The following is a 10628-nucleotide window of genomic DNA, read 5'->3' on the forward strand; positions in this document are numbered from 1 at the left end:
TTCATGGAGCCTCTGAAGAGTCCCTCCAGTTCGTATGTGGTGTGATGTTGGCCAAAGACTTCACCTTCCCCTTTGGCCGGACACGAAGGGCTTGCTCAGAAAAAGAAGTTTTGGGCTGGGTGTCTGTGTTTGTTCCCCAGCACAGTACAGCAACTGCTGTCTGGTGGCTGCTCTGTCTTTGTGCGGGGACAGAGCTGGTGCAGAGCTGGCTTCTCGTCTCAGCGTTGCAGGGAGGATATTCAGAGAGTGATACCAAACTGTGGAGGACTCAGGCTTTTTGTGGGGAGGGGTGTTTGGAAACTTCAGTTTCAGTCCCCCATTTCCTAATCCTTTTTCTAGCACAGACTTAGCCGAGGATCACCGCCCCTCCGAAAGAAAAACCGGAGGGAGGGAGAACCTGATGGTCAGAAATCCCAGCTGGTGTGGATTTTTTCCTCACTGCTTTGATTTTCCCGGGTGGCAGCAGTGCAGAAACCCAGCACAGGGATGCTGTCGGCTTTTCAATCCTGCTCTGGAGACAAAGGCGGTTCCTCCTTCCCTGTGCCTCACCCAGTCTCTCTGCAGGTAGATCTTGCAAGCCAGTGGTGACAAGATCACATCAGTGATACTTTGTTCGTGGCACACGGCCTGCAAGTGGGAGTGTGACATTGCTATACAAAAAAGTGGATTTCTGAATTTTTTTTATGATGGAGTTAAAAACCCCGGCTAGAAACTGTAACGAAGAAGAAAGCATTACTTGCACATTGACTTATATGTTTATACTTTTGTTTTCAGAATCGACAGAAAAAAGGATAAAACAGAAAGAAAGATTTTGGACAGCCAGGAAAGAGCATTCTGGGATGTGCACAGGCCTGTGGTAAAGCTCTTTTTGAATGATGAGACTTTCCAGATTTTGACAGGAAAGTTTTAATACTAGTAAACACTGTGCCAGGTATTGCATAAAGACATTGCCTTTAAAGTCACCACGTGGATTTTCCTTGCAGTTCAAAACACACCAAGTGTCCACAAGATTATTTTAGATATTCTAGGCTTGTGCATGCATGGAACTATTGATTTGGAAATACATGATAAATGTGAAGTTTTGAAGATCATTTATTGTGCATACGAAAGAAAAGCAGCTTACCCAGTTTGGTTCAGACTTCCTAGAAAAAGCTCCCCTCTTAGTAGAGATACTTCCTTTTGATGCCAAAGTTATGAGTAAATGGATTGGATGCTGAGATGCCAACTTTGGGTATATGCAGTCTCTTGTTTAGCAAGGATAATTTATGGGACACAAACTTCAGGAAAGAATTTTGGACAAGATATAATTGTATATTTTAGAAAGGTAAGGTAGCATGTGGGTTGTAAACAGAGGAGTAATGTGATTGCCATCTCTTTTCAGCCTGGCTGTGTGAACACCACAGAAATGGACATTAGAAAGTGTCGTCGTATGAAAAACCCACAGAAAGTGAAAAAGGTCACTTTGAGTTTCTGGTTTTGGTTGTGGGTTGGTTTGTTTGTTTGTTTGTTTTTGTTTTTAATGCAAGTCACACTTGACACCTACAGTATCTCAGACTTTCCCAATAGGAACCAAAAAAAGCGTTTTGCAAATATCACTTCCGTTTTGTTCCAATTGGTGAATTTACTATTCCTGTTTCACCAGCAGAGCAGTACAGACTGGGTGATGGGTAGAGCTGAGAAGGGCATTAAGGACCTCTCTGTCCCAGATGTCTGCTGGCTCTGCACTCCTATAAAATTCAAAGCAGTTGGCAAAAGTACCTAGGTCCCATTTTCAGAAATTATTTGGGCACGGATTTTTCAGAGCTGTTTACCCGCCTTAATCATTTCAAAGGCTGGATCATTAGCAACTTGGGTGTCTTTGACTTCCAGCAAGTTTTAGCTCTTCTGTGTATATAGAATCATAGAATTATTTAGGTTGGAAAAGACCCTTAAGATCACTGAGTCCAACCGTAAACCTAAAACTGCCAAGTCCACCACTAAACCATGTCCCTAAGCACACATCTACATGTCTTTTAAATACTTCCAGGGATGGCAACTCAACCACTTCTCTGGGCAGCCTGTTCCAGTGCTCGATAATCCTTTCAGTGAAGAAATTTTTCCTAATATTCAATATAAACCTCCCCTGGTGCAACTTGAGCCCGTTTCCTCTCGTCCTGTCACTTGTTACCTGTTTTGGAGGTGACACCAGACTCCTGAACTTTCATTGGTAGTTAAATTGCAGCAGAGCTAGTCATGTGTCTCTTAGGAGCGTTAAATAAAAAGCAAAAGTACAAAATTAAAGGGTAACTGATACTGCTTTCAGGGCAGGTCTCTGTCCTGAAAATGAATGGCTACAAGTCAATCTGCAGGTTTTTGTTTAGAGAGGTTTACATGAACTTGACCCGTTGACACCTGGTTAAGCTCTTTCTTCAATGTGTAGTTTTACAACAAGAAATTAAACCAAGTGAAAGAAAATGGGATAGGATTAGGTTCTAGTCTATTCTTTCTCCGCTTGGTTCATCACAATGACCACTCCTAGTGTTCATCTTGCAAGCGTTGATACACATAGCCTTCAGAGCTCCTAAAAATGATCAGCTGCATTTTAACATTTAAAATAAACTCTTTTCTTAATGTGCCTGCAGACCTTCCAAGTGCAGGCATCTGCAGGCATGGTCTGATCTGTAAATTTTGCTCCAGGCTGAATGATTATTGACCTGTGTGGATGTAAACAGTAGGAAATTGCTGGCTTGTTACCTTACTGCTTTGCATACTGCACTTTTCCTCATTGCATAACAGAGAAAAGTGCTGTAATTTCTTCTGTTTGTTTATTGGTTCCTCACAGTCAGTATATGGGGTTACAGAGGAGTCTCAGCCCCAAAGCCCAGCACACGTGCCCTCCCAACCTGTACGCAAAACTACAAAAGAGGATTTCCGGAAACAAGTAAGTAGATGGCTATATGGCAACTCTTCTGAGAACTGTTATCTGGGGGGGGGGGGGGGCATAAAGTTACTGAGATATCAGCAAAACCAATAGTACGCTTTACCTGTCCTTGATCCTCACATACTTTATGTAAAGTACTAAGTATTTAAAGATATGTATATATTTTCATTGAGCAGTGCAGTTGTATGATGATATGTATTATGGGTAATACTGACCTTTGAATCTACTATTATTCTGTCTGTGGACCAGTATACAGATTAATTTCTGGTTCACTGAGGGTGAAAGCAGGCAGGGGCGAAGGCTAGGGAAGAAGCCAGCATACTGGGGATGGGTGGGGAAGAAAGGCATCATTCGGTGCATGACTGTTAGACTGTACAGTCAGAGCTTTTAGGGAACTAGGAAAAAGTTATTTGCACAATCACTCCAAGGAATGGCCAGCCAACTTGCACATCCTTGCCTCGGCACAGGGAGCTCTCCCTTGAAATTACTTTCCTGCAACAAGCAGCACTCACTGAAGTACAGGCAGGAATCGCTAGGTCAGCATTTTAGTAAAGGCAGCTTTAAACATGTTTCTTAGGCAGCCAGTTTTAGGGTGGCCTTCTGAACTAAACCTGAACACTAAATTTCTTGAGCTTTTTCCATCATAGGCAACATAGGCTGCAGAGTACTGTGAAGAACTAGTTCATAGCAGAGTGCAAATATGCTGTAAAACTGTTATGGGTCTTGTGATGCCAGTCAGTTAGAGAAATGGAAGAGAGGAGTGTGGTGTAAAAAGGGGATCGCATTGCATCCTGCGTAGACTAGGAACCTCAGCCCCAAATATGTGCCTTTCCTACTTTTAATTATGTCTTCTGAAGCTTCCCCTGGGTCTCTGCCATAGGAAATGGAGACTCCTGTTGGAAGCAGTTAATAAGCTTCTTCTAATACCTAGGGAAGGGTCCCATTTCCTTCTGAGTTACTTTCAAGCTGTTTGGAAAGAGAAATCAATAGCGTGTTGGGATATGATCAATGCATGCTGTCGAGCTCCTGGATTGTTAATGTCCTTGTCATCTCTCTCCTCAGATAACTTTTCTGAACATGCAGATAGAGAGACATTGTTTAAAGATGTCCAAAGTAGCAGAAAGGTGGGTGTCCCCATTTGCATGATTTCCCATTCTTTCCTCATCTCCAGTTTGGTGTTTCCAGAAACAGAGCGGGCAGGAACGCATAAAGGCTGGTCCCCCTTCTGTGTGCATCAATTCTTCCCCCTCCTTGACCGGCCGTGCTGCCTGTCTGCTGACCACTGACACTTCTGCACTCGCTCTTCTGCCACTGTCAAAAAATAGGTGAAAAATGAGGATGCTGTCATACTGTAAAAGCAAAAGAAATATCATTCACAAAAGAAGGAACCCTTGCAGTGCTTTTGTTTCCCACCCCTTCACAACCCTAGACTTTATTTACAGAAAAGTCATTCCTGTTTCAATTTGAAAATACCCTTTTTTCTTTTGTGGGTGAACTCTCAGTGCTCACCTTTTGTTAGTCTGGCACAGCTCTGGGGAAGGAGCTGCGTTTGCATCTTGTTGCACGTGGTGTTCATGTCCATGTTCATACTGGGGTTGTAGGGCCAGCTTCTGCTCCCACTTATACATATGAAACCCTATGGGAAGTACTGGGGTTGTACCTGGGCTACTCAAGGCAGTGTTTTAAGAGGTGGATTTCTCACAGAGGCAAATCAAGGCACGATTTGACTTGCGGAATATTTAGCTCTGTTAGGAAACTATGAACAGGTAGAGAACAAGCTCAAATTTAATTGAGAATGACAGCTCCTTTACTTAGATACTTGTAAGTTATGCACATTTGCAGGGGAATCACTGAGACAAATGTGGGGATCGGCATGCTCTTCAGTATTGTGAGAACTTGGTGTTTCCAGAATCCTGAATTCCAGCAAAACTTTTTTGCTCTAAAAGTTTGCACTTTTAGAGCAAAACTCTGTTGAACATGAGGGACATGATAAAGGCTGGTGCCTTGTAGAGAAATAATAGAGGAATTTTTCTTTAAGCAAATTAAAAAGAGATTACCCTATGAAATGTGCTTTGCAGTGCCTGTACCTGTAATTACCATGTGTGTACTAAACTAGGCAAATTAAATGGTGAGAGCCCCAAACTAAGTTCCTATTGGCTCATAACGTTTAACAATTAAAATGAAAATTTATCCAATTAAATAGAAAATACTCAGAGGCTCCCTGAAATCCTGCATACGCTATATTGTATGATTGAAATTAGCACATTCATATTTATGTTTTGGTTCTTTTTTATTAAGAAGATACATTTGTGCTTTACCAAAAAATGTCATTTTGTACTGAATTTACTTACAATGACCTTAATATACTGAGACAGTAATAATTTCCAGGCTGGTAATTTACAAGCAAGCAGATCTGTTTTGCTTGAATTTTTTCTAGGTAGGTATTTATTCAATAAGATGGACTTAGTAAAACTCATTCACTTGTGAACATCAAATCCTGTCCACATAACACACCTGTTGTTCAAGTTCATAAGGAGCTACTGACATTATAAATGTAACATTGTCAATGCCAAAAAAACCCTGTTAGTTTTCAGTAAAACTGGACAGAAAATTTTTGTGGTTTGAAAGGGCTTTGGGATTTATTTTTTTTTTACTGGTCCCAAATTGGAGAAGAAAATGTTGTTATCAAAACCTGTGCAAATTGATAACCAGGAGAAAAGTAAATAAAATGAGAACAATCAAAAAGTTCTTTTCTCCTGTTTTGAAAGTTTCATTATGAAATATGAATGAATATTTTTCATATTGAATATATGAAATTCTAAAGAATGAAAATCATGGTTGTGATATTTATATCTTGTGAAGAAGTGTTTGGTGATGTGATGACTTTGGGTGGCAGTGTTGCTGGAGGGTCCCAGGGCTTGGTGCGGAGAGTGGTAGGAAGTGCAGCCTGGATGTGGAGGGTCACGGAGCAGGAGGGAGGGAAGCAGAGGGGCTGCTGAGTCCAGTGGCTTGGCAGGGGTGGAGATAGGTGAGGAGGAATGAGTGTGGATGACCTGAGGTGAACGATTGCCTGAAATAAAAACCTGTGCAGCCTGAAAGCCTGATGTAAAACGCTGAATACAAATGCCAGGAACAAATCTGCTGCATAAGGAGGTGCCGTTATTAGCAAGTCACTTTTCAGGCTGGGCCCCGCTGTCGGGACTAGTTTAAGTGACAGTGTGGCAGATCGGGGTGCAGGAGACGACTTCTTGGCCCACTCCTTTCGACAGCCAAGCCTGACAGCGACACCACGTGCCATTTTTTCAGTACAGCGCAAAGACACTCCAGGCAGGACGAGAGAAGTAAAAAGGAGCAATTAAGGCAGGGGGTGGTGGGAGAAACAAGCTGCTGTCTAATCTTTTATAGGAATAAGTTATAAATTAATAGTGATAGACCAATCACATACATTTTCTATGAATGCATGCTATTCTATGGGGCAGCTCTTGTCCAGCAGAAGGGGAATAGAAAGGCTCTCAAAAGGTTATCCCCAGCTCCCATGAAATAAATGCCCACTACTAAAGATTTTCTGCCCCCCTCCTCCCTGTTCCCCTTCCAGCAGTAGATCTGCACCAACTGTGGGAGCAGGCATCCCCCAGCTGCTCCAGGCATCTTGGAAACAGTTTTCGTCTCCTTTCTTCCACATCCTTTCTCCCTATCTGGGACCTGCACGCTGTCAGGTTTAGGATTTGGCAATGAGATTTGAGAACTGTTGAGAAAAACTATCAATATATTCTACCTACTGTTTCCCTGACTGCATTGTGCCGTGTTAGTGCAATCCCACTACATGTGGCATCACAGAAACGGCTGGGGAAAACCAGAGCATCTTCTTACCAGAAGCAATCTCGGCTCCCTAGATGAAGATCTGTGCTATCCTCTCAGCTCCTCAAAGTTACTGTGAAGGCTCAGCAGGGTGCCCTGATTGTGAGACGGTTGGGTTCTCGAGGCAAGCTCTGCGCCCTTCAGTGAACTCTTCCCACCACCTCTTCTACCAGGATTACAGTGCATCACCTGAAAGGCCAAAAGTCCAGGTTTGCATTTTGACAGAAATGCTTTCCCTTAAGAGTCCCCCGCCTGTAGCTTCTTTAGACAATGAGGCAACGATTCTGCTGCTGTCATTATACTGAATCAGCAAAATGTGCTTAGCAATTCCCCCTTGTTTCATTTAATTTAGTTTTTTCCCCTTTTATTCTTGCTAGTACTTGTACTAGCACATCTGATGCCTTTTTATTATTTTATTAGGAGCAATTCAAGTTTCACAGCAGATATCTCCTGATTGATCCTTTTTGCTGGGTTTCTTTTAACCAACCCTCTCTCTCTCATTGATGTCTCAGGAATTGCTGCTGCTCTCTGAAATTGGACGCTGCTCCCTCCTCCAACCCTTGACCCACAGCAGTCATGAAATGTAATTAATGAAATGAGATGAGACAGCCCTGAGTGCCCTGAGGGGCAATGGGAACCTGCTGTGGTTACAAAAGTGTATGATTTTAATGCCTCATGATAAGAGCTAGGACAAACAAAAAGAAGTAATTACTGTAGAGCAGGTCAGGGAAACTTTCTGCCTTTTGTGACCCTTTGTTTCACAGGGTCTTTTCATTTTCCTGCCTTTTTGAGATGTGGAAGACCAGAGGTAAAGTTTAGCATGGACAATCACAGTGCAGCTAGATTAGTTGTTCAGTATGATGAGACTCAATTAACTTAGTTAATTACTTGGCAGACCCAGGCAAAAAAATTAAAAAGTGCCTTAGAGTATTTCCGATATAGACTAGGACAAATTTATTTTGATTTATTTCATATATGCTGTCTTTCTTTTGTAAAAAAAGCACCCCTAGCCCCAACCCCAGTGGAATTCCTGAATCACTTACGCAAGCAGACGCAGTCCTTTTCCCAGGAAGCTCTTTGAATGTCATCCTAGTGAGGATTAGAGGCTATATGTCTTATCTGACTCGTCATGAAGCAAGCCAGTATAAAGGCCAGGTGTTTCTCCAACATGCATATAATTTACTACATTCTAAGTTAATTATTATAAACTACCGTTGAAGTATTTTACAATAGTGCCATTAGACTAAACGGTATACCAACATAACAAAAAAAGTTATCTATAGCCTGAAGCTTTGATGCTCAGGACTGTGATCCTCCAATGATTTAAGTATATTCTTAGCTATAGCACATGACCCTATTTAGATGAGTTACTCATAATGCATAAAGTTAAGTGGGTGCAAAAGTCTGCAAAAACAAAAAAGGCCAGAGGCGATAGCAACGTGCAATAAATGAAGAGGAGGACACACGCTTCGTAGTCATCCCATGGCTCTTCGGGGGAAGTCCTACCATAGCAATCCAGTTCTTGCCTTGTTGGGCTTTTTGTGAGCATCTTGACAGAGACGAGCTCGAGGAAAATACTGCAGTGAGCTGGTGGGTGTTTCCAGAGAAATCCTTGCGTACACCAACCCTGGGAAAAGGGACTTCTGTGGTTGCTGAGAAACTGACTGATCCCTACAAAAATAAAAAGCCCCCCCCCCCCCAAAAAAAAAAGCCAGAAGAAAAGAAAAGCTGTACCTCTCTGACATGCGACTGAGCATTCAGGCCCTGATTCTTTTTTTTCCTTTCTTCTTTTTTTTTCTTTTTTATATCTGTCAGTTTAATAGCCTACACAGAGCAGTATGTGGAATATGACCCCTTTATAACTCCTGCTGAGCCTTCCAATCCCTGGATAACTGATGATGCAGCATTGTGGGACATTGAAATGAGGTAAGAATTGGTAGTTTAAGTAATGTTAGAGTTGTCTTGCCATTTTGATTGTATACTCTTCCCACTGCCCTGTTCGGATAGGAAGTTGGATGTCTGTAACTTTACAAGATATAAGTACCTAGCTAAAGTTTAAACAGGAGCTTATGCTTTATCACTTCTTCTGTGAATTATTCAGCCCTTCCACTTCCGTATGACTTGATGTGTGGTACTCTGTAAGTCAGGTAACGGATGTTCTCATGCCTGTCAAGGACATGCACAGACTCAGGTCTAAGAGTCCACAGATATAGGATACTGCTAAGAGATACTTGTTCCAGCACATCTCCTTTGACCCTTGAGAGCCTGCTCTCTGGTCCTCCCCCAGCTGCAGTGCTCCAGCCCTGCTCCTGCCCTGGGATCCCATGAAAGATGCCACTGGCAGAATAGGATGGGTTATAGGGCAGTGGCTGTTCCCGCCGTGCAGAGGAGGATTTGGCACAGGAGCCAGAGGAGTGTAGCTCACACGTAACGTGTGAGACTTGGCAGGTCAGAATTATAATAGTTTGACAAAGTCAGTTTGGGCCTCACCTGTTAGTGAACAAGCTGGCTTGTCTCTGTTACGGTGTCTAATAGATGAAAAGGAGGAGGAATGACTGTAGGACTTCCAATGCTTTGCACCTCAGAGAGTTTCTCCAAAAAATCAAGCACAACACTGCAGTTTAGATCGTCTTTTGCCCATGTGATGCTGGTGCAAGGGAAGTCTGGCCAGTGTCTACATCTCTTGCCATCACAGGCTATCCACAGCCCTTGTAGTGGGACTAGAATTGTCCTGCCTGCCTCTATGCCTAGCATAGCAGCTATCGCAGCAGGTTCAAATGAAATCACCGTGCCACATATCACCTTCGCTACTCACTCACATCCTGTGGCCAAGTACTGCAAGTGCTCAGCAGCTTCTCCTAGTGTTTAGCTGCTGCTGTTTGGCACCAAGTCTGAACTGGGAGTTCACTTTAGCAAATCTTTGAAAGGAGAATGCCGAATCTAATCCTGTCTGTTCTTGAATAATGATGTAAAGTTTAAGATGCTACCAGCCTAAGAAAGCCAATTCATAGTGAATCAGTGTTGCAGGAAAAGGGCAAGTTTTTTCCCTGTTTAGAACCCATGTGGTCTGGGATGTGAAAGATGTTTTCACCTGCTTCTCTGGTAGTCACAGAAATCCATTAGTTCCCTAATCTCTGCCCCTATTCACGTAATTTCAATATTTTGGATTTCCTTTTTAGTCAGTTTCTCTCATTTTCTCCATCCTCCCTAGCAGGGCTAGAACCAGATACAGCCCCTGCAAAACACTTCTCTGGAGGAACCCCCACCCACAAGGTAATCCAGGCATCCATTATTTCTGCATCTGTTGAGGTAGCTGCAAGTCCCAGAAAAGATGTCTGTGTCCCTGAAGAATACAATTAACCTGATGTCACAGCCTTTGTAGGAATTTAAAATGAATGCTTGGTTTCTGCTATGATTTCAGAGTTAAGGAAGGTGATTCTCCTGCTGATGAAAAAGAGAAGGTTGTATTGTTGGGAAATGGAAGAACAAACAGCTCTGTATTTCCATTTTATTCTCTATTGTAAGAGAACTCACTGCATCTGCATCTAGTTGCAACTTGCATGAATAATTAAATGATCCCCGAGAGCTGCGGTAGCCCTTGTCTTGCCTGCCAAAGCTGTTTCCTCAGGAGAGCAGAGCCCTTGCTCAGGAAAACAAAGAGCCTCTCACTTCTAATGGTAAGGCCAGCTGCTGAGTATGGACAGCCCTGTGCCACTACGGTTCATCCTTCATGGCACTCAGGACTCAGGAAACGCCATGTTTCCTAAAGCCTTCAGTTTTAGACAGCGCTTTGGCCTTTTCGTTCGTGCTAGAATATTGTGCAGTGGCAAGAAGAGCAGCTACAGATCTC

The 10628-nt window shown here is 42.8% G+C and overlaps 1 protein-coding gene across 1 annotated transcript in view; it reads left to right on the top strand.

The window, feature by feature from the left end:
* RGS6 (regulator of G-protein signaling 6) overlaps positions 1-10628 on the top strand; it is a 250330-nt gene that overhangs the window by 214236 nt on the left and 25466 nt on the right. The window contains exons 8-12 of the mRNA XM_009319242.1: positions 775-856; positions 1382-1456; positions 2822-2920; positions 3983-4044; positions 8594-8704. Of these exons, the coding sequence (XP_009317517.1) occupies positions 775-856; positions 1382-1456; positions 2822-2920; positions 3983-4044; positions 8594-8704 (429 nt within the window). The remainder of the gene's footprint in view (positions 1-774; positions 857-1381; positions 1457-2821; positions 2921-3982; positions 4045-8593; positions 8705-10628) is intronic.

This window comes from Pygoscelis adeliae, unplaced genomic scaffold, assembly GCF_000699105.1.
Source record: "Pygoscelis adeliae isolate BGI_AS28 unplaced genomic scaffold, ASM69910v1 Scaffold22, whole genome shotgun sequence".
NCBI lineage: Eukaryota > Metazoa > Chordata > Aves > Sphenisciformes > Spheniscidae > Pygoscelis > Pygoscelis adeliae.